Source organism: Ochotona curzoniae, unplaced genomic scaffold (assembly GCF_017591425.1).
Source record: "Ochotona curzoniae isolate NIBS_2020 unplaced genomic scaffold, NIBS_Ocur_1.0 contig_50, whole genome shotgun sequence".
Taxonomy (NCBI): Eukaryota; Metazoa; Chordata; class Mammalia; order Lagomorpha; family Ochotonidae; genus Ochotona; species Ochotona curzoniae.
The window spans coordinates 8,923,873-8,947,302 of record NW_024466446.1 but is presented as its reverse complement, the minus strand read 5'-3'; the positions used below and the strand labels follow the sequence as shown (position 1 = coordinate 8,947,302).

The 23,430-nt window shown below is 48.7% G+C and overlaps 1 protein-coding gene across 1 annotated transcript in view; it reads left to right on the top strand.

Moving 5' to 3' along the window:
- SMARCA2 (SWI/SNF related, matrix associated, actin dependent regulator of chromatin, subfamily a, member 2) overlaps window positions 1-23,430 on the top strand; it is a 178,061-nt gene that overhangs the window by 85,481 nt on the left and 69,150 nt on the right. Inside the window, exons 24-28 of the mRNA XM_040988907.1 lie at window positions 1,376-1,542; window positions 7,199-7,362; window positions 12,358-12,585; window positions 16,571-16,648; window positions 22,172-22,390. Coding sequence (XP_040844841.1) covers window positions 1,376-1,542; window positions 7,199-7,362; window positions 12,358-12,585; window positions 16,571-16,648; window positions 22,172-22,390 — 856 coding nt within the window. The remainder of the gene's footprint in view (window positions 1-1,375; window positions 1,543-7,198; window positions 7,363-12,357; window positions 12,586-16,570; window positions 16,649-22,171; window positions 22,391-23,430) is intronic.

Here is a 23,430-nt window from a genome sequence, read left to right as displayed (position 1 = left end):
TTTACGACTTGCTGAGACTTCAAACAGTTTTGTTTTGACTATTGTCATTGTTAGGATTTTATTTATCTGAAGTGCAGAGTTAGAGAGAGAGAGGTCCCAGCCACTGGTTTACTTGCCAAGTAGCTGCAACGACAGGTTTGGGCCATGCCAAAGTCAAGAGCCTAGAACTTCATCCAGGTCTCCTCTGTGGGTGGTAGGGCACCCCTTGAGCCATCTTTGAATGCTTTTCCTAAAACACACGCAAGGAGGGCGCTGGATAGGAAGCAGAGCGGCTGTGACTCTGTCACTCTGAAATGGAATGCAAGGGGCAGACAGTGGTTTAACAAGCTTTGCTGTAACGTTGCCATCCTACCCGCCCCTCCAATCCAACCCAGCCAGTGCATGAGCCCTGGCTGTCACGGCAAAAGATCCTTCAGATCATACCGCCGCTCCATTCAGAGCCATCAATGGTTTGCCATTGTAGGGGAACCAGAAACACGGAGTGCAGCTAACAGAGCCACAGAACTCGCTCCCATTCCCTCCTGCCACCACACACCTACATTTAAGCTACACTCATGATTTCTTGGTGCGGTCCTGATCACAGATTCCTTGCCCTCCGTGGGATCTCCCCTTCACCACCCCAGAGCCACCCACGAGCATTCACTCCTTTTCAGTCGTTATGTCAGGTTTAAGCTAAAACGCTCCGTCTTCAGGGAGCTGGCCCCTGACACCCGAAACTGAGGCTTGGCAAACTTTCTTTGGGGAAAGGCCACACCATCGTGTTTTCCGCTTGGGGGACCCTCGGGTGTGTTAGAGCCTACCTGCTTCTGGCTTGAAGGGCTCGAAGACAGCCAGGCATTGCCCGGAAAGGAATCAGCATGGCTGTGTTCCAGTAAAGCTAGATTTGCCAACGGGGTGGCAGGCCAGGGCCAGGAGGTTGCCAAGCTCTGCTGGCACCTCACATGTGGACAGGAGTTGTCTCACTGTTGATAATTTGATATGCAAAGTAGGGATGTAAAGAAATAGGACATATACGTGTGTGTGTGTGTGTGTGTGTGTGTGTGTGTGTGTGCGTGTGTGTGTGTGTGTGTGTGTGTGTGTTAGGGTTAAGAGAGACCAGGGATACGGAGCGTGGAAAGATTTCCTTTTCTTCTTAGGATCTGTCATAAGATCCAGCATATACGATGCACTCTGCCCTTGTTTTTGACTAAAGATTTTCATGGATTTGTAGCTTGCTGTTCATCCCATCTATCCAACCCACCTGTCCACGCAGTCCTTAGTGAATGTTGGCTATGTACAAGGGGACTGGGTGACACGCAGAGCAAGACTGGATAGTTCAGGAGGACAGCAGTCATCCTGCATCTCTCTCTCTCTCTGTTGTGTTTTTGGGGCTCAGGGCCGAGCTATACCGGGCCTCAGGCAAGTTTGAGCTCCTGGATCGTATCCTGCCCAAACTGCGAGCGACCAATCACCGCGTGCTGCTTTTCTGCCAGATGACCTCGCTCATGACCATCATGGAGGACTATTTCGCCTTTCGCAACTTCCTTTACCTACGCCTGGACGGTGAGTGGATTAGCCAGTGCTTAGAGTCCTTCTCCTTAATGAAAAGGAGGTGGGAGAGTGAAGAAGGAATGACCTGCAGCGAAGGGTACAGTCGCTCTGCTCAGCAGGCTGGGCATCCTCAAGCTAACCTGGGCTTGTTGGCACACCTGTTCATCCTAGGCTCAAACCCACACACATGCAGGTAGCGTCATGCATGCTAAGTCATGCCTGCTCTGAGGCTCGACCATCCGTCTGTCACCAGATGGAACACGATGACGGACCACTGATGTGTTCTGGGGTTAGAGGTCAGGACGCCTTTCTTCAGGAGCAGAGTGGTTGTTCATTTTCCAGTTACATGAATTGTCCTTGCTCTTCTCTTTCTGCATAGAATATAGCCGCATGGCACCCTGAGCAGAGCTGTGGCTTTGTTAACTTCCTGGATGTTGCAAGCTCTGTGACCCTTTTGCCTTCTCTAAAGGGTGAAATGTAAATATCACGTCCTGAGATTAGGTCATCACATAGGAGTGGAAGCAGATCCAAATCTAGGGATGGTCCCTGAATTCCTTTACGATTTGGATCTGGCCTTTCATCCTATAGTATGGGCTAGATGATGCTTTCAAGGGGCGGTGTCTAACTAGGGGAGTTTGTCTACAGGCAGGATTGCATGGAAGAGGCCAGTCCTGCTAACTGCAGTTTTCATGCAATGCAGCACCCGTGTGCTCATCACATGGGGCCATGTAAGATGTGCATTCCAATCACAAGACTGCATTCTTTCCAACACCACACTTTGCCTTCCATCAGACTAGAACTTGGACAAACACTAAACTCAACACCGGCCAGGCGTTTCTAGCCCTTGAGCCTGTCGATGAATTCTCTGTATGGATTTTCCCCGAGGGTAAAAGCACCCTCCAAGTTGAACGCTTAGGCTAGGGAAACTTGAATGTTGACAGTCAGCTTAGCTGCAGGCCACACCCTGGTACCAAAGCCCCTGTATAGGTGACTTCTTCGTTGGAAGCCCTTGCTCTTTTTGTTCCCTCATCCCCACCCATAGGGTCTACAACCCCATCAGGTGTCTTGCATTAGCCTCCTCCTGTTACTTTGTGCCGATGCTGAATTCGTTGGCTTCCCGAGGACTCCAGCCTTCGAGTTCTCGAATCTGTCAAGCTGGTGAGAGGTGGTTTCCTTGGTTGAACTTGCTCTTCCTCACCAGCTTAAGAGACTCCTTTGCATGGTCTGACCATTCACCGCTGTCCGTACTGTTATTCATAACTGCTGTGGCAGTAAGAGCCAGCATTTACGGAGCACCTGGCCCGGGTGGGTTACTGGGCAAAGATGCTGGTGTGTGCTATGACTTTCTCTTCGGCGACCAATAAGGCGCCATTGACCATTGTGTACAATATTCCTTGCTAAGCAAGCGAAACAGATGTACTTGGGAAAACTGCTTCCTGCTTCAAGTTCACTGGTATTGCCAATTAGCCCTGTCTCGGTAGGCACAGCAAGCTATAACAACCCATTGCTAAAAGTATAAGTCGCTTCTCCAAGGAAAGCGTTTGAAGCATGAGTTTAAACTTCTCTAAAAAAAAGTTTCAAAGCCACTCCTTGAGAAAACGCAGCCCCTGGAGAGGGCAGACAAAAGCCCCACCTGGCAGAGCTGTGAGCTTTAGGTTAGAGGAGATGGGCTGTGATACTAGAGATGGAACCTAGGACGGCACGCAGGTCCGTCTCCGCAACCAGCACTAGCCGTTTGTGTGGCGGGTGGAGGGGCTGCGCCTGGTCCTTTAGTGTACACATAGATAAATTATCATACGTGCTTCCAGCCGCACCACCCCCTCCGCCCCAGGTTTCACCCAGCTGTTAACAAGGACTTCAGATTTTCTCTGCTGAGTTTGCACGTCTCAGATTTCGACTCTTTGAAGAAAATGAAAATCACCTTGACCAGAGCGAGGCACATTCCCCACCCCCAAGGGATGGTATGAAGGGATTTCGCGACCATTCCGTTACAGTTTTTGTTCTCAACTGGAAAGGGATTTTTTTTGAGTGAGAGCAAGTTAGTGGAGTTTTATCCTGGAGAATAAAATTTTCCAGAAGCAGCTGAAAGCGAATTAAAATGCCTGAGCGTGAAAGTCTGGCAGTGTGTTCCCTTCTGGCAAATTCTATAATTTTCAACACAATTGCCGCTGCTGTTAATCATGTCCTCATAGTGGATGATGTACTACATCAAAGTCTAAACGACTGTGAAGCTGATGCGAGTCCTGAGCTTGTTAACTTCGGTGCCACCTGCAAGGAGACTTAGCCGTGGCCACGGGAGTCTCCCTGGGCAAAAAGCAACACGGTGATGGGCCACAACGGGCTGGCTTTGGGAATCTTTGATCGATGGCCACCATGAGGTGGAGAATGTTGGACCATGTAATAAGAAATGCCATGGCATCGCATGAAAAGCGGATTGATCTTGGTTTTTTCTTCTGTGTGCTCATCTTTAGAATTTGTCAGATCTCCAGCTACTTAGAGATGTAAGGTACAAATATATATCGAGGCCGTGTGCGCTTAGCAACACAAGACCTGGAAACCTGTTTGACCAAGGAAGTTTGGATGTTTCTTTTGGCTTTTACTGCTTTATTTTGCACTTGGAGTTCATTTAATTCTAAGGAGCCATCTCCTCTAAGTGTTGATTATGTGGTGGTTAACTGGTTTTTTTTTTCTTTCCGGTTGATCAAAGCTGCTGAAGCTGTATGCTCAGGAGTACATAGATGTACCTTACATTAGACGTCATCATAATTTAGAGCCCTTCTTCTCCCCTTTTTTGATAAATTTTTAAAGGTTTATTCATTTGAGAGAGCTAGAGAGAGGTGGGGACAGACACAGAGAGAGGTCTTCCAAACACTCATTTACTGCCTCAAATGGTTGGGATGGCGGCGGCTGGTCCAGCATGAAGCCAGGAGCTAAGAGCTGTTCTGTAAAGTCTCCCGTGTGTTGGCAGGGGCCCATGTACTTGTGTCTTCAATTACTTTCCCAGGTGACAAGCAGCAGACTGGATCAGATGTGGGGCATCTTGGAGTCTAAGTGGTACCCGGATGGGATGCCAGTTCCACGGACTGCTGCTTCACCCCACTCTGCCATGGCATTAGCCCCATCTCTCCTCCCCACCGACCCCCGTGGCTCTTCTTTCCGGGGCAGGTCAACCTTACCTATGAGAACCATTAGTGTATACAAGTTACTGTTAAAAAGTAACAATGTTAGGGTCAAGAGCAGTAGCCGAGCAGCTCAAGTCCTCACTTTGCACACTCTGGGATCCCATATGAACAGCGGTTCTAATCCTCCCATCCAGCTCCCTGCTTGTTTCCTGGGAAAGCAGTCAGGGCTGGCCCAAAGCCTTGGGACCCTGTATCCATGTGTGGGAGACCTGAAAGAGGCTCCAGGCTGCCGGCTTTGGATCGGCTCAGCTCCAGCCGTTGCAGCTGCTTAGGGAGTGAATCAATGGATGGAAGATCTTCCGCTCTCTCTTCCTCTCTCTACATCTGACTTTCCAATTAAAAAAAAAAATCTGTAAAAAAATAACCATTTAACTGGAAAGGTTTCCTAGTGACACAGACCATGTCTCCTGCGAGCACTCTCGGCAGGTGGCTCACCATCGTCTCTGGACAATCGGAAAACAAAGCAGAGCCATCCGTTTTGAAACATCACTGAACGAGGCACACGCGGTACTTCTCCCACCATGGATGAATTCCTGCAGTTACCGTGGGCAGGCACTGGCCAGATCACTCAGTCTGAAATCTAGAAAATAAGTTGCATCTAAAGACCATAGCTTCATTCTTTTTTTTTTTTTAAGATTTATTTTATTATTTTTTCATTGGAAAGGCGGATATACAGAGAGGAGAGACAAAGAGGAAGATCTTCCGTCCGATGATTCACTCCCTAAGTGAGCACAACGGCCGATACTATGCCGATCCGAAGCCAGGAGCCTCTTCCGGGTCTCCCACGCGGGTGCAGGTTCCCAAACCTTTGGGCCGTCCTCGACTGCCTTCCCGGGCCACAGGCAGGGAGCTGGAAGGGAAGCGGGGCTGCCGGGATTAGAACCGGCGCCCATATGGGATCCCGGGCGTGCAAGGCGAGGACCTTAACCACTGTGCCATCGCACCGGGCCCCATAGCTTCATTCTATAAAGAGGGGGCCCCAAACGCTTCCTTCCTCATCTCTGTGTAGGGAAGTGATTGATTTTTTTTTTAATTCCTCCTATTCGGAGTACTTGCTATTTTTACTAAATGTGAAAAACAGGTGTCCACGTATAGGAATTTGAGCCGTGCAGTAACTTGATTCCATTAGCCAGTGTCGCTGAGCTGTTTTTAATACCCTAGAATAAATTGCTGGTACGTTTTATCCTTTTAAAATAAAAAGACCAGCATGTAGAAATAATGTTTGTCTAGCAGCCAGCCTGGGAATGTTGTGTGACACGTGTGTGTTGTATCCCAGCAGCCTAAGGCCCATTTCGGAACTCTGTACATCTCTGCTTTTCTGGTGAGGTAGATTCAGATGGAATTCTGGTGAGCTGTTCCTCCCCCTTGCTTAAAGCATCTCATGACATAGCCAGGCTCAGGTGGTACAGAGAGCCACTGTGGTTGAGGGGCTAAATTGGAATGTAGGGGTCCGGCCCTGAATTTGGAAGTGCAGGATACTTGGCATATCCACCGATCTGAACCCTTCAGAGACCGCCCCCCATGGGGAAAACGCTGAGAAGTGTAACATCCTGTTCCACTGGATGGATTTTAGTGTAGCATCTTCTGAATGCTAAGCAGGTAGAGCAGGAGACCTGGGTCCTCGGATCTTTGTAGATGTTTGTGGCTCTGGGTGTCTTTTTGCAGGGATCAAGACATACCAGCCAGGTGATGCTTAGAACAATCGAGTGACGCCCAGGCACCACCTTTTGTTCCCCATCCTCTGGGTGTAAATGAGTCTTTAATGCCCATTGGCACGTTGCTCTAAGTCATTTTGGTCATTAGTGTCGGCACAGCTGTGTGCATATGGGTGAGTGTCAGACCTTATCTGGTGTTTCCAAACTCAGAAATACTAAGTCCAAGGAAATGTTTTCATTCGGTCTTAGGGGTTGAGTGAGGGTGTCGCAAAACTTGTAAAGTTGCAAATGTGCCTAATCAGACACATTTAAGCCTTTGCTTGCATGTTTTGTCTGTCTCCTCCTTCCTCTCTCTTTTTTTTTATTGCAAAATATTCAGATTTGTTTTTTTTAAAAAGATGTGTTTTTGTTAGAAAGTCAGATATGCAGAAAGGAGAAAAGGCAGAGAGGAAGATCTTCCGTCTGTGGATTCACTCCCCATGTGACCACAACGGCCGGAGCTGCACTGATCCAAAGCCAGAAGCCTGGAGCCTCTTTCAGCTCTCCTGTGCAGGTGCAGGGTTCCAAGGCTCTGAGCCATCCTCCACTGCTCTCCCAGGCCACAAGCAGGGAGCTGGATGGGAAGCGGGGCCCATATGGGATTTAGCGACTAGGCTATCATGCCAGGTCGTCAGATTTCTTTTGAAAGGGTACCAAAGCCCCTGTGGATCACTTGGCCCATGTTGAGATGGGCCTGGGTGTCTTGCTTCTGGAAGGCCATCTCTTCCCCTCATTCCATACCTTTCTGAGGCAGAAGTTCATTGGTAAATTTATTTTTCTGATCTCCCCTAGGCACCACCAAGTCTGAAGATCGTGCTGCGCTGCTGAAGAAATTCAATGAGCCTGGGTCCCAGTATTTCATCTTCCTGCTGAGCACCCGCGCGGGAGGCCTGGGTTTAAACCTGCAGGCAGCTGACACGGTGGTCATCTTTGACAGTGACTGGAACCCTCACCAGGTCTGTGAGTCGGCCTCGCGTGCCCCCTCCATAGGAGCATGCACGCAGTCAGCAGTGGCCCATGATGAGCAGGGTGGCCGTTTCCCAACATAGAAGTGGTCTTGGCAATCGGTGTGTTGGTTGTCTTGTGTCCCTTTGGCCCAGATGTCTCAGTGTCATAGACACACCTCTTTATAACATCCACCCCCCCCCCAAAAAAAAAACTCAGTTTCTGTTTAGTTTCAAACCTACAGGGGATCCTCTACGGAGTTTGCCTTTGAGCAAAATATGTTTCATGAATGACAAATGAAAAAAAAATGTTTCAAAATAATAATAATCACCCTAGCACTTAACAGAATCCTTAACTCTGCACCAACTTCTGCATGTGCATTTTTCAGTTCTTTCTTCAGTATATATATTATTTTCTTCAGTACATACATTATTTTTTGAAACACAGACTCAAGAGATACAGAGAAAGAGATCTGGCAGCTTGTCTATTCATTCACTCAATGGCTGCAATGCCGGGGCTAAGCCAGGCCCAAGTCGGAGTAGACTGGAACTCCAACCGGGCATCCCACATGGATGGCAGGGTTCAAAACACTTGCGCCATCTCTTGCTGCCTTTCCAACCAAGTGCATTAGCAGGGCCCCCAGGAAGGACTCCGCCAGGAGATGGCAGTCGTAACAGGCAAGCGACCTAGCTTACAGTGCCATGGCGTTTTGTTCCATTTTGGTGGCAACCCTAAAAGGTAGTTGAGATTCTTCTTTGTGTCTTGCTGGTCAAGCAAGCGGGAGTCTTAGAACGCTTCTCAAAGCTACACCATCAGTGGATGGAACTGATCCTTCATTCTGTGTCTTTCGTTTCAAATGATTAGCAGAGAAAATCATCTACTGAGTGTTATTGTAAATCGTTTTGGATAGGTAAGGAATGCTGGAATGATTTAACTAGCCGACCAACTGTAAGGGCATTTCCCCGATGGCACAGGTTTCCTGATTACAAAGAGGCAATGCACCTGCCCATGAAATGCCAGGCATAAGGGCCCTTTTATAAGGATATGATTCCTCTGGGCATCACAAGGGACATTCCAGGCACTGTGTCACCATGCTGTCCCTCCACAAACTTTCTGAAGTCTGTGGCTCCTCAAATGCTAGGTGCATGGTAGGAAGGGCCCACACACAAGATTCAAACCCATACTCAGACATGTCTTTGGATCCTGCCACCTGTGGTGCCCACATCCCATCTCAAAATGCCTGGGTAAAGGCCCAGCTCTGCTTCCTACTCAGCTCCCTGCTGATGGGCCCAGGAAGCAGCAAGTGATGGCTCAAGGGCTTGGGTGCCTGCCTCCCACATGAGATGCCATTGTAGAAACAAGTATTTTCCATAAACTTGTGGTAGACCTAGCACATATGTAGTACAGGTCCAAAATGAAAGCCACGCATCTCTTCTCATCATATTAGCATCAGCGTGCGGTGAAGGGACCGTTCTGAGTATTCAGTATCATGTTGAGTCCATTAGAGCAGAGAGATGGAACAGGGTTAGAGATGTTGACATGGCTGACAGATTCAAGAGGGAAGCCTGGATGTTTCCAAGTTAGGAGATCTTACCCAGAAGCCAAGATATGACTCAGTAATGTGGAAGCAGCAGTGAAAACCCTCAGACTTACCCACCTGTTGGTTAGAAAAGCAAGACTGGGTGCCCCTGCATGTGTTTTAGTAGCCCCATGGAGCAAGGGGCTGCGTGGCTATCACACAAGAGTTGCTCAGTCACCAGGTTCCTTCAGAGGCCCTCTTGTCTTCCGGTTCCTTCCTAGTCACTCCTGCATCGTGCTGAAGAAGACCAGGACCATTGAGTAGCACATTCCAGAATTGCAGCCTTCAATCCCTTCAGCATGACGTTCTCTGACCCCCTTCTTTTTGCCTAGGGAATTCCCACACTCACATTCTATCGAGTCCCACAGCCTAGAGATGCAGACTTGGCAAAAATCTGGATTATTTTGAGTGCGCACACACTGTCCGCCACCATCACTACCACCACCAGAGTACAGAAATCAAGCACCCAAGGATGCAAGAATATCAGATCCCCTTAGCCTATTAGCCATGTCTGCTGCTTCCTCGCTTGGCTGGTCGTGCCAACCCCTGCATTGGGTGTTTGGGTTCTTTCCTTTTATGTGGCTATGTGTGTGGGAGGAGATGTGTTTTGTAGTTTCAGAAATATCTCCTAGGTAGGACTCAGCACACTACAACCCATGTGCCCCATCCACCCCAGCACCTGTTTTTATAATGTCTGCAAAGTTGGGGAATGGCCTCCACATCTCAGCACATAAAATACGATATGACAGGAAAGAAGGAGATGCCAACCTTTGAGTGAGCCTTGCTGTTGGGGTGTTAGACCCAGCTCAGGGAACCTAGAACAGGTAATATTGGACCCGAGACAGAAGCAAGCCACTGAGCCTCATTCCAGGAAGTGATGATGCCAATGCAGATGGGTTGAGAGACGTAATTGTACCAACCACTTCCGGGGGGATAGTTACAGCTTTCCCCTACACCCAGCCTTTGGATCTTAATTCTCCACCTGACTTCCTCCTCTCTGGAGATTTCTAACTGGGATAGCCTCCAGTTTATGCTCCTGGCTCCAGCTTTTACATTCACACAATCAGATACCTTCCAGGAAAGACTCAGGCCTCGTGAGTTGTTGAATTGTCTTTCTTTTTGAAGTCCCTGTAGCAGCAATAAATCCTGGGATTTTCCCAGGTGATCAGGAAACATGTGCTCAAGAAGGTGTGGCCCCAGCTGGCAAGCATCAGCTGTGTGTAGGATACGGTGCTGCGGAAGCAGGATGCAGGGAACGACCCTGGCCTTGGCAGTCATCCACAGTCTTACAGAGGGTTCCCATGTCAGGGACTCATTAGCACTGGCCCAGACAACCATTCCTCTGGGCTCCACTGCATCATTGCAGCATACCGAGAGGTCGTGGGCGTGTGGCTATAAAATCATATGGCTTTGCCTCGTAGATTTATGGAGGCTTTTATTTTAACACATTGACTTTTCGTAAGAGCATAGGCTTAAAAAGATAGATGCATCGTTAAGCTTCCTGTGAGCACAGGAAAGAGAATGAAGGGAAGCTGCTACTCTTGCCCCGCGAAGAAATGGATATTGTTGGCATTTTTTCTTGGGGAGATGAACCTGTGCATGTAAGATTACAGTACACATCCTCATCTATAACTTGTTTCTCGGTCTAGCTGCCAATTTCCCAATCTTCTACAAGGCAATGTTGATAGTATACCGTGCCCTACATTATAGGAGACTATAACAAGCAACCTGTTGTCTCTGGGTGCTTTCCTCTGCTTTTTAGAAAGCCATTGCAAACAAGGAATCCAAAGAGGGCACATCCCATCCTCCAAACCTTTGGCCAGTCTCGCCCGTGACTATTTCTTTTGCATCAGTTTTTCTGAAGGGAAATGTTAAAAGAACCGTGACCAGTTTGGGTGTGTTTGATATGTAGTACCAGATTTCTGTCCCTCCGCCCCCCCCAACAGCTCAGGAGCCTGTTGTCCCACCATCAGCCACTTTCATTCTTCTAAGCTAAAGGAGAGGATTAGTTGCTCCCTGAGCAGTCAGTGTATGCACACACACGGCTGACGTGTGTCCACACGGTTGAGTGATGCATCAAAGTCAGTCTCATCACGCAACACCAAGATGTTTCTTGAAACTCAAGGTTAGTTAGAGGTGACAACAAAATCACAGCTAATAGTGGGTGTAGCATCTTTTGTTTCAGGGGCTCATTTTAATGATGAACTTATACAGGTGGTATTTCTTAAAAGATGTATTTGCATGGAAAGCTAGAGAGAGAGAGAGGGAGGGAGGGAAGGAGAGAGAGAGAGATCCTGCTTTCACACTCCCCAAAGGGCCACAACGGAGAGGACTCAGCCAGGCAGGCTATATGGAACCAGAAACTCCATTCGGGTCTCCACATGCATAGAGGGGCCCAATTGGGCCGTCCTCCATGGCTCTCCCAGGCGCGTTAATTGGGAGCCGGATGGCGGTTGAACAACCAGGGCTCCATGCCAGTGTCACAGGTGATGGATTAGCCTTGCTGGGCAACAATGCCAGATCCCCCTGTCTTCCCCATCCTTTTACTCCCCCCCAAAAACATTATTTCAAAGCCTGGATTGGGAGCAGGTGCTGTGGCACAGCAAGTTAAGCCACCGCCTGTGGTGTCAGCATCCCATACAGGCACCAGTTCGAGTCCCGGCTGCTCCACTCTCGCTAATGGCTCTGGGAAAGCAGCAAAAGATGGCCCAGGTGCTTGGGCCTCTGCACCCACATAGGAGATCCACATGAAGCCCCTGGCTGCTGACTTTATTCTGGGCCAAAAGTGGCTGTCGCAGCCTTTTGAAGAGTGAGTAAGCAGATAGGACATCTCAGTGTTGCTCTGCCTCTATGTAACTCTGCCTTTCAAATAAACCAGTCTTGGGCCCAACAATGTGGCCTAGCAGCTAAAGTCCTCGCCTTCAACGTGCCGGGATCCCATATGGGCGCCAGTTCTAATCCTGGTAGCTCCACTTCCCATCCAGCTCCCTGCTTGTGGCCTGGGAAAGCAGCAGAGGATGGCCCAAAGCCTTGGGACCCTGCACCCACATGGGAGACCTGGAAGAAGTTCCTGGATCCTGGCTTCGGATCAGCATAGCACCAACTGATGTAGTCACTTGGGGAGTGAATCATTCGGATGGAAGATGTTCCTTTCAGTCTCTCCTCCTTTCTGTATATCTGGCTTTCCAATAAATAAAATAAATCTTTTTAAAAAAATAAGCTAGTCTTTAAAAAAAAAAAAAGCAGGTTACATTTTATTTGACTTGAACCCAAGTTTCCTTCAACAAGGAATGATCTTGACTTTGTCAAAGGAAAGAAGCTGTAGATTTGGAAAACATACACACAGCCTTAACCTTTAACTATCAAGATGTGTTTAGGGCTCCACTGACCCCTGGGTGGTCCTCACAGTGCTTGTTCTCGCCCACAGGACTTGCAGGCACAGGACCGAGCCCACCGCATTGGCCAGCAGAACGAGGTCCGGGTGCTGCGACTGTGTACCGTCAACAGCGTGGAAGAGAAGATCCTGGCAGCGGCCAAGTACAAGCTGAACGTCGACCAGAAGGTCATCCAGGCGGGCATGTTCGATCAGAAGTCCTCCAGCCACGAGCGCAGGGCCTTCCTGCAGGCCATCCTGGAGCACGAAGAGGAGAACGAGGTATCTCAGGGAACCAGGCCCACCTGTCCCAGACTGCCTACCCTGCCCATGCCTGCCTCTCTTCTCCCTGGGAGAAGCCACCTGCCTACTTAGTTGTATTGTAAATGCTGCCTCCTGTGGAGCAGATGTGGAACCGCAGAGAGATCACCCTCTTCCGCTGCTGTGTCTGATTAAGGGTTGACAACACTCCCGTACATACCTTCACAGCCATCCTTAGATAAGTAACTGTACTTGTATAGGAAAATGTGACCTTCACCTTTACTTACAAATTGCCCTTAAAAGCTTTGGGACCAAGGTCCCAGCGTGATAGCCTAGCGACTAAAGCCCTCACTCTGCATGCCCCGGGACCCTAATGGACTTCGGTTCTAATTCCAGAAGCCCCGCTTCTCATCCAGCTCCCTGCCTATGGCCTGGGAAAGCAGTTAAGAATGACCCAAAACCTCGGCACCCTGCACTTGTGTGGGAGACCAGGAAGAGAGCCCCTGGCTCCTGGCTTCAGCTTGACTAAGCTCCAGTCATTGTGGTCACTTGGGGAGTGAATCAGCGGATGGAAGAGCTTCCTCTCTGTCTCCTCTCCTCTCTGTATATCTGACATCCCAATAAAAATAAAATAAATCTTAAAAAAAAAAAAAGCTTTAGGACCAAAGACTGAGAACAAAAGAAAAAAGCAAGTGAAGCCTTGAACAAAACAAGTGACCCAGTCATTCCTTCCTGGCTAAGGTTATACATCAAGTTTCCTTTAGGGAAAACTTTGAGAAGTCTTTGGTTTGTTTTTCCTGTGTATACTTTTGGGTTGCTAATTTTTTGGTAATTTTATCCTAAATATGCATTCCCCAAAAAATGATGGGAATTGAAATAAATTTAAGAAGCATTTATCGAGTCTAGAAAATAATAGTACCAGATTTTCCCCAGAAACTGGCTGGGATGAGTACAGATTTGGTTTTGGGTACCCACACTTAGGAATTGGAAGAATCATCTTCCCTTACATGTTTGTGCTGAATCCCATTTCTGTTGCACCTTCCTGCTATAATCCCATTTGGCTTTACATAAGAGGAGTGTTTTTAGAAGTCGTCTATAAATGACAAGCCTACATCTTTGCAAAGTGTTTCGTTTTCCCTAAAGTGAACCTACAGATGAAGTAGAGTTGGATATTTAAAGGAATCACACAAGTGGCAGGGAATTTTTGTTTTCATGCCTCCGAATTGTTGGCCTTACATAACTGATGAGTTGGTGGAGAGTGTCATGAAGATGATGAAAAAATATCTAAATGCAGGGTACACTCACACGTCCACATGCATGTTAAAGTTTTTGCTGTCAGAGTCGGTGTTGTGGCAGAGTAGTTAAGCTACTACTTGTTGTAATGTCAGTATCCCATATGGGTGCAGCCCTGGCCGCCCTGCTTTCTTTTTTCTCATTCTTTATTTCATTTTTATTTGAAAGTCAAAAGTTACAGAGAGAAGAAGAGACCCAGAGAGGGAGATCTTCCATCTGCTGTTTCATTTCCCCCAAGTGGCTGTAACAGCAGCAGAGCTGAGCCAATCCAAAAGCCTGGAAACCCAGAGCTTCTTCCAGGCCTTCCAGGTTGATACAGCAATGCAAGGACCTGACCCATCTTCTACTGCTTTCCCAGACCACAAGGAGGAAGCTGGATTGGAAGTGGAGCAGCCGGGACTTGAACCAGCATCCATATGGGATACCAACACCACAGGCTGAGGCTTAGCTTGTTGTGCCGTGGTGCCAGCCCATACCTGCTCTGCTTTCAATCCGGCTCCCTACTGGTGTCCCTGAAGACCTACTGCCCATGCAGGGTACCTTGGTAGACTTCAGGTGCTCCCGACTTCTCACTGGCCCAGCACCAGCCTTTGCTGTCATCTGTGGAGTGACCCAGTGGATGGGATGATCCATTTCTCTCTGTCACCCCAGCTTTCAAATAACAATTCTTAATAACATTGACATCAAGTGGTCCTCCTTTACGATTTGATACTTGCATGGGCAGTCTTGCATCCATGAAGCAGATGCGGGCAGCGGTGGCATTCCTCCAGCAGTCAACTCCGTGCTGGTGTCTCTGTCTTGTATGTAGTCCTTCCTGGCATGGAAGAAAACCTGTGGTGTTGCCACCTGACTCTGCCACAGGGAGATACGGAGGTCTCCAGGCCTGGGGACCAGCAGGAGGGGCTGGATGTAGAATCCCTGCCATTTGCATCTAGCTGCAAGCCATCTTGCTGGGTTCCACATCCCTTGCCAGGCTGCCCATGTGAGGGACAGCCATTGTGTTGTGGGTGGCCTTTCTCCTGATGTGAAGATGGATTGGGGCTTGGGCTATGGCCCTGGACATCCAAGGGAGGCTGTCCTGCCATGCCTGTGGTTGACACCCCAGGAAATGCTAGGGCACGGAGAACCTAGAACGGTTTTGTTGCCAGCTTCCCAGTGCATCGGGCTGTCTGTGAAGGCTGGACCACTGTAGGTAGGCAGGCAGGATTCCTGCCTCATTTGTAAGAGAATCTTTTCAGCTTAGGCCTAGGGGAGCGCTATGTGCCTCCCTCCCCCACTGTACTCACAAAGGTGTCGAGAGAGTAACGTGCAGTTCTAGAGACAGGGTGGACAGATGTTACATCTGTGTCATCGGGGTGGGGATGGGAGGGGGTGCATGAGCCCGCAGCCATCAAGTTTGCGTCCAAGCCAGATGAAATGCAATATGGAGATGAACCGACTTTGATCAGGCTGGAGGTGAGCTAGGACAGATGGCTTTTTAGGAGTAATTATTTTCTTGATTCATAGGATTTTTTTCCCCCCTTTGCTGTATCGGATTGCATTCATTTCTCACACATACGAAGTTCCTACAGTGTGTTCAGATGTTGTTTTGGGAACTGACATGTGCGTCTGATTTAAGCGCTGGTGCATCCAGACTCTGGTTAAAACTCATTGCCTCATTCAGAGAGTCTGAGCGGTGGGACTGGCCTGTGTTTCTCCCCTGCCCCTTACAGGGGCACTGAAGCCCCTCCATTAGCTGTTTATGAAGACCCCACTCAGCATCTAAAAAATATATATTTTTGAAAGCTTAGTTGTGTAGTAGATACACAACTTTTATAACCTTATCCCCCCCCCCCCCCCCCCCCCACCCCAAGTATAGAATTCACAGCACAACATTTCTGGAAAACTTGAGATCTGTTGGTTCCTGCCAAGGAATTAGATGATATGCTTTTGTGTCACACCATAGAAAATGGAAAATTTGGACCTTTCTGTGTTTGCATTCTCTGTTCCATGTGTATTTACTGGAGTTTAGTTTTGAGGTTCTTCTTCCGGTTTTTTAACATTGCTGATACATTTTGGATTATCTCACCCAAAGTTCTAATTATGAGCACTAATCCTGGCCTCCGAGACCCATTGCTTCAACACAGCTGGAGAGAGAGAGAGAGAGAGAGAGAGAGAGAGAGAGAGTGTGTGTGAGTGTGTGTGTGTGTGTGCGTGCGCTTGCTCTAGGCCTACTCAACGTGTTTTGTATCTCAGGCTTTTTGTAAACCTGCGGAAATAAGCATTTATACTCGGGATTAAGCTGAAAGTTGCTGTTTCTTTCCTCATGGGAAATACGTGGAGCCCCCCACCACCACCACCTTGTAAAGTGCACCTCGCACTCATTTGTCAAGGAGGTTGTCAAGGCAGGGAGACATTGAGGAACTCGCTATAGCGAGTTGAACAGAATCACAAGTGGCGTAGGGACATAGCGCACTTCCTTCAAAGATGGGTTTGGCTCTGGGAGGATGCTCAGAAGAGCTTGCCATCCCTTGGGGGGGGATCGAGAGCTGGGGGTGAGTCACCCCTTTTCCTTTTTCTTCTGGCTTGCTATATGGGGATCCCCTTCCCCCCCCGCCCCTACCAGCCCGCTTCTGGTCCTGGTGTAGAGGTCAGGTTCATCCTACTTGTTTGTACCTGGCCCCAGTGGTCCAGCCTCATGACTACAGCCTGTTGGATTGTTCTGCATTTTCAGGAGGAAGATGAAGTGCCAGATGACGAGACTCTGAACCAGATGATCGCCCGGCGAGAGGAGGAATTCGACCTTTTTATGGTAATGTGCAAGCCAGAGCTGCGTCTGCCCACCCTCCTGTGCGTGTGGACCGAGGGGCCTGGGGCCTGCATGTCCCCTGGCAGATTTCCGTTGCTGAAGCCCATGCCTTTTTCTCAGCTCAGAGCCGTGGGACGGCTGGAGTTAGCCTGCAGCCTATTTTGTTTGGCCCAAGCACCATTTTTTTTTTCCAGCCTGTTTGGTTGTCCCTTGCCAGTGCAGAAAAGCATCCTGATTTCTGGCTGCTTGGGAGAAACGAGATGGGGGCAGTTAGCCAGGCCCACATCTCGGGGTGGAAACCGTTGGCTGGAGCTGAGACGCCAGCTGCGCCTTCTGGACAAGGCCATGCGGTCAAGTTTTCCATCGACAGCCCCCCTCCCTGCTTCTCATCCCCAGCCAGCTCAGTCAGGAAACCTGCCTGGCTCCCTTAAGTGTTTCTGTGTAGAGATGTCCCTGAGTGCTCTCGCTGGAGCAGAACCAGTGTTCTTCCTTGCAGGGCAGGTGAACAGCAGGGAACATAACGCAGTTGTGTCTCTTCCGTAGCTGCAGGAGTCTGCAGGTGTATTAGCAGGCACCGCCTTTAAGAAAAGCAGAGCCAGTTGGATTTCCCTGGTCCAAACTGGGTGTTAAGGAGCCTTGGCATTTGAAGTTTCAGCTTTCCTTCTTTTCATCTCAGTGCCGAGTAATCCTTAGCCTCTCTAATTTCACTGAGGTTGACTTTATGCATGAGGCTTGCTGCAAGCCGGTGGTCCTGAGGATTAAACCCTTGGACCAGAGAGATCTGCTGGCTGTGGGCAGGCCCGTGGGGGCATGGTGTGTGCTTCAGGCAACTGCTGTCATGGTTTGGCTCGCCTCTGCATCCCCTGGCACGTGGTAACTGCTCAGTATTCAGCGAGCAGATGGTGCTGCTCAGACTTTGTAAAGATGGCGAACGGGATCAGGAGGTGAAAGGTGCACAGGTTCCTTCTGACACCTGCTGTGGCCATGAAAGATATTTGTGTAGCCTGCAGGTGGAGGGTCTGAGTCAACGTGAACCACAGTTGGGCTAGATTGGAGGCTGTAGAATCTGGAATCTAGCAGGAGCATAGCTGGATCAGCACAGCACAAGACCAGGAGTGCTTGTGCCAGAGTTTTGTCTAAGGAGGCCGGAGCTGTGAGGTGGAAATGCAAGGCTCTCATTCCCAGAGATGAAGGAAATTCAATAGGTTCTATCTATTATTTTTTTTAATGTGTATTTTTTTCCTGAATTCCTGAATGTTGGCAACCGAGTTCAGGATTTTACTATTTTACTATTATTACTGTTATGGCATGATGCATCCAGCCAAACAAAACAGACCCCAGGGCCCAATGTGACCCTCAGGGTTTGCAGTACCAGTCTACGCCTCGACAGGACTCCCAAGACTGCAACTCCAGCTGCAGCAAGCTTCCGTGGGTTTCTGTTTTGTCGTGTTCTGAGTTCATGGTGCACGCATCATGACACACAGTAAAAAGACTTTGTATGTCTTCTCTCCAGGAAAACTCAGGCTGCCATAGGAGCAACTCTTGATCTCCCAACCTGTGATTTACACTTCTTAGCCCCCTTCCCCATTCTTAGCCCCCTTCCCCAGGCAAGCCCACCCATTTGGGAGAGATCTGGCGAGAAGGTTTCATGGCGCATTCAGCATAATCCATTCATGCAACAGGTTTCTGCAGACCTCGAGTTCACCATGTTTCTAGGTTATTCTCTTTAAAGTTGCCAGGACCAGCCATGGAAATAGATCTCCTCTCTCAGTTTGAGGAACCCATACATGTGTAGGTCATGGGGAACACCAAGGCAAAGAGACCTTTGGTTTCCCTGGCCACAAAGTGACAGGTGCTCCCAGGGCGCTCTGGAGGGGAAGCTGGCTGCCATTACACCTGTTAGGATAGACCCAGAGAGAGAGAATCCTATCAGTTGGCTTCAGATCAGGAGAAGGGACTATGCTTCTCCTTTTCCCATTCGGGCTACGTATTTGTACAAATGTGGAATTGGAGGAACCACTGAATATCTGTCCCAGGTAAAGTTTCTGCACCTTGAGAATGGCCCACCATTTTTGCACCTTGAGAATGGTCCTCCATGCAAAGAGCAGGATGCGAACATGGCAGGCAGATAAGCATTTTGATTTTTCTGAAGCGCCTACTTGCTTCCTAAAGGTGGACTTCTAGTGTGGGGGGGTAGTGCAGGGGTTTTTCTTGGGGGGTGCGGGGGGTGTTTCTTCTTATATCCCATTGTCTTTGGCCAATTCCCTCTTCATTAGCAGCTCCACCAGGGGGGCAGGAAATCAAACGCAAAGAATCTCCACCAGCCGCTCTGATTAAAAACATCAGCGAGAAAGGAGAAGGGAGTGGGCGCTGGGACACTTCACTGGGTTTCAGATGTTTAAGTGTCTTATCAGTTATCGTTAGAAAAATTGGCACTCTATAAAATCAATGCCAACCGGTTGCTCCATTTCCTGTCCCCAAATTTTCCAAGCAAAGGATAAGTAGTCTCTTTAAAAGAAAACCTTCGTTTTTTTCAACACCTGTTGCGTTTTTCTCCTCCTGCAAAAAAAAAAAAATTCTCTTCTGTACTGATTGCCTGTGAATTTAGTCTTCAAAGGAGACCCGCAACAGCTCAAGCGGCACCTGAAGCATTGTGCTGGCCCGCAAACATGCCGCTTCGAGATGCTGTGTTCGCTGCAAAGCATAGGTTTTCAGGAATTGCATCTGCAGAGTACAATGTTGGCAATCAGATCTGGGGGCAAACTGCCTAGGAGCCATTCAGGCTTTCAGACGTGGACTGCGGGTTTTCCATAGGGATTCTGCAGTTGAGAATCCCTGCGAAAGAAGGCAGGCCCAATTTAACCGCCTCTCCTTTTTGCTAAAAGAACCCGAGGTTCGTAACTTGCCTGGATATCGGCAGTGTCATCTTCGCAAAGTAGTAGGCTGAGGCTTAGTGTGAAGTCATCTTAAAAGGGTTTTGTTAACAGGTGCTGGAGAAGCAGTAATATTCCCAAGAGTGAAGTGGCTGTATCTTGTCATCTCAGTGAAGAACATTAGCAATCAGTGTTGTCTTTTATTAACTCCCTAATAACTGCACGAGTGCTGCAAGACCTTCGTTGGAAAAGTGAAATTAAAAGATGAGCTTATTCTGTTGCAAAAAAAAAAAAAAAAATTTGGAACCCATGTATAGTTTTTTTGGTACTGATTTTTCAAACAGAGTTAGAGAGAGAGGGAGGGAGGGAAATAGGAAGAGAGAGATGAGAGCGAGAGAGTATCCGTCTGCTGGTTCGCTCCTAAATGACCTCAATGACCAGAGCTGAGCCAATCTGAAACCAGGAGTTTCTTTCCAGGTCTCTCACACAGGTGCAGGGTCTCAACGCTTTGGGCCGTCCTCCACTGCTTTCCCAGGCCACAAGCAGGGAGCTGGATGGGAAGTAGAGCAGTGGGGACTCGAGCTGGTCCCCATATGGGATGCTGGCACAACAGGTGGAGCCTTAGCCTGCTGCACCGTGGTGTCAGCTCCTCAAGAATTTCAAACATTCTTCATTTGCATGCAAATTTTTACAAATTTTTAACCCAAAAGACGTTTCTCCTGCAATTCCATTTTCCGTGGACAGTTTGAAGTGCTCTTGTGTTCCTGGGTTGCCCAGGAAGCCACACCCGCATTTCAGTCCTCACCCCAATATTCTGCTAAAAATAAGACATCCTCTGTGTGTGCACTGGGGTTAGAACCGGTACTCATATGGCATCCTGGCACATTCAAGGCAAGGACTTTAACCACTAGGCTACTGTGCCAGGCCCGCAGCCAATCTTTCATTCACACCTGACTCATTGTAGCTTGGAAAACTACACGGAATCTCTTTTTCAGAACTGGCGATGGAGCCAAAAGGAAAACTACCTAGTGAGCCATGGTCTGTTTGATTGTGGAAACGACGCCCCTAGCTAGCAGTGTGGTTGTTTCTGTCCGAAAGATTGCCGAGTTCCGGCATGGAGCCAAGCATGTGGCCCTTCGTCGATTGGCAAGAGACCTGACTTGTTCTCCTGAGAGCTAGAGATGGGATCGTGGTCATTTTGAAGGCAGGGAGGGGAAGCCGTCCCACTTAGAACGCCATCAGTCAAGACTAAGTTTGCTCTGTGTGCTTTCTCTAATGTCATGTTTCCCTAAGAGTTGCGTTTCTAAAAGGTAAAGCATTTTGGGGTGTCCCGCTTCACGCTGTCCATGGTGCGTTTGTAGCGACTACCTACCCCAGCAGGGTTCATTCGGGCTTGTATGTCCAATGCTGGGCATGTATTCTGTAGTGGTATATTGGATTGTTGCTGTTTTTGCCTTTTTCAGATTATTAAAATCACAAGGTTTATTAATAAAAAAGAAATGTTATTTTTTTAAAAAAGAAGGTATTTATTTATTTTGGAACATGGAATTGGAAAGAAATATCGATTCAGATTTCAACCATTGGTTCGCTGTCCAGATGGCCCCAGCTAGCTTCATCTGTGTCTCCTACGTGGATGGAAGGGGGCCCAGACTCTTGAATCGTCAGCCACTGTTTTTATCCCAGGCCATTAGCAGGGAGATGGATCAGAAGTGGAACAGCCAGGATGTCACTTGGCATCCATATGGGTGTCAGGACCGTAGCATAACCAGCCATGCCACAACGCTAACCCCTAAAAGGAAATGTTTTATTGAGTGTCCTATTGAATATACTCTACATGCAACATTTATTCCAGAAAGACAATAAGCCACACACCCATGAGGTCTTAATTACTAAATGCAGCTCCAAGTTGAACTTAAAGAAAAAAAAAATTTACTTATTTTTATTGGAAAGGCAGATTTATAGAAAGAAACAGATCAAAACGTCTTCCATCTGCTGGCATAGTCCCCAAGTGGCCACAACAGCCAAAGCTGAACCGATTTGGAAGCTAGGAGCCCGGAGCTTCTTCCAGGTCTCCCAAGTGGGAGCAGGATGCCAAGGCTTTGGGTCATCCTCTACTGCTTTCCCAAGCCACAAGCAGAGAGCTGGATGGGAAGTAAAGCAGCTGGGACATGAGCCCAAATGGCATCTGGGCACTTGAAGGGGAAGGATTAGCCAACTGAGCCACTGCTTAAGAGGAAGCGTCCTTCATACCCTCGGTGACCATGCACAGGATTCCTGAAAGAGTATTTCATTGGATGCATAAGCACCTTTCCTAAGATGGGCACTGAGGAAGGGAAGGGATTTGACGCCATAGAATCCTGCCCCAGACCCCAAACCTTATGGATGAACTAGGGCAGGTCAGTAGGGGTGAGAGAGATTGAATTGCACCATGCAACCGGAATTTGGACCAGGAAACTGTAAAAATTCCTATACAGTGGGATTACAAAGATAGGCTTCTTTGGGTAGCCAAAGGCAAAATTGAGCTATGTGTGCAATTTTTTCTTTTCCACAGTATGTATTTCCTGTGAACTTTGGAAAGAGGCTTGTATATCTGCTAGAAAGTGGCCAGGGCCCCCACCCCTTTGGTGACTCCTCTGCCCTTTGCTCTCTCCAGCGTATGGACATGGACCGGCGGAGGGAAGATGCTCGGAACCCCAAACGCAAGCCCCGCTTGATGGAGGAGGACGAGCTGCCCTCCTGGATTATAAAGGACGATGCCGAAGTGGAAAGGCTCACGTGTGAAGAGGAAGAGGAGAAGATATTCGGCAGGGGTTCTCGCCAGCGCCGCGACGTGGACTACAGCGATGCCCTCACGGAGAAGCAGTGGCTCAGGGTAGGTGTGGCACTTTCATGCTTTCCGACGAGGAATGTTTTTCTGTTGGCTTGGTGGCGTCAGCGAGCCTGGAGCTGGAATGGTCCGGTGAAAGGGAAAGGCGTCCTTGAACACTGGAAGGGAAAGTCACGCTGGTGGTGCGTCAGATCGGTTGCGTGATTGAGCCGGGCACAGCAGGTCCTAACCACATTGTTAGTTGACACACCCATGGCTCGTGTCGGTCTGGAAGGTGCCCTGGCGCTCTGTGTATTGGACAAGAGAAATTGAGGCCCACCATGTTGTAGAACTGGTTGAGACGCACGGTTGCATAGAATTAAGAGACCCTGTGTTTGCTGGAGCAATGGCATGTTGGACTTTGTTTGATCTTTCTGTCCTTTGTAAGCATGATGGAGCCTGGGACCTGGGTCCCTGATTGTTGGAAATGCAAAGGTTTACTGTCTTATGGCTGTCAGGTGAAATGGTGACTTCTGTTTGGACTAGGGACCAAGACTGTAATGTCTTCCCCAGGGAGCACGGCGGTGGACCAGTCTGCTCGTGGTAGTCATGGTGTACGAATGGCAAGGCTAGTGTGATCTTGTCAGTTGAAGGTATGGCTCTACGTGACTGGGAGCAGGCTTGGCACCCAGAGAAACAGAGCATCCTGGGTGAGGCATCCCTGCAAGTGTATGGAAATAGAAAGTGACATCAGACACAAACCAGGAACAGCAGAAGAAGCCACTCCGGGGAGCTGCTCGTGTCATCAACAGACAGTGCAGCTCCCAAGTGTTCTTACAACGTGGATTTTTAAGACTCGGGTTGTAAGGAGGTCTCTGGCCAGAAAGGCAGTTGGATTGATTTCTGAGATTGGACATCAAAGCCAGGTTGTGGTATGGTACACCACTCAGGCTGCATGGTGCCACGGGAGAGATGTGACCAGAATTTCAGAAAGATTGAAGTCTGGGCGATTGTGAAGCAATAGAGATTGACGGTGTCGCTGCTAATGGTGGTTGGAGAAATGCATGTGAAACCATCCTTCCGTGAGAGTGTGGTCACATATTCCG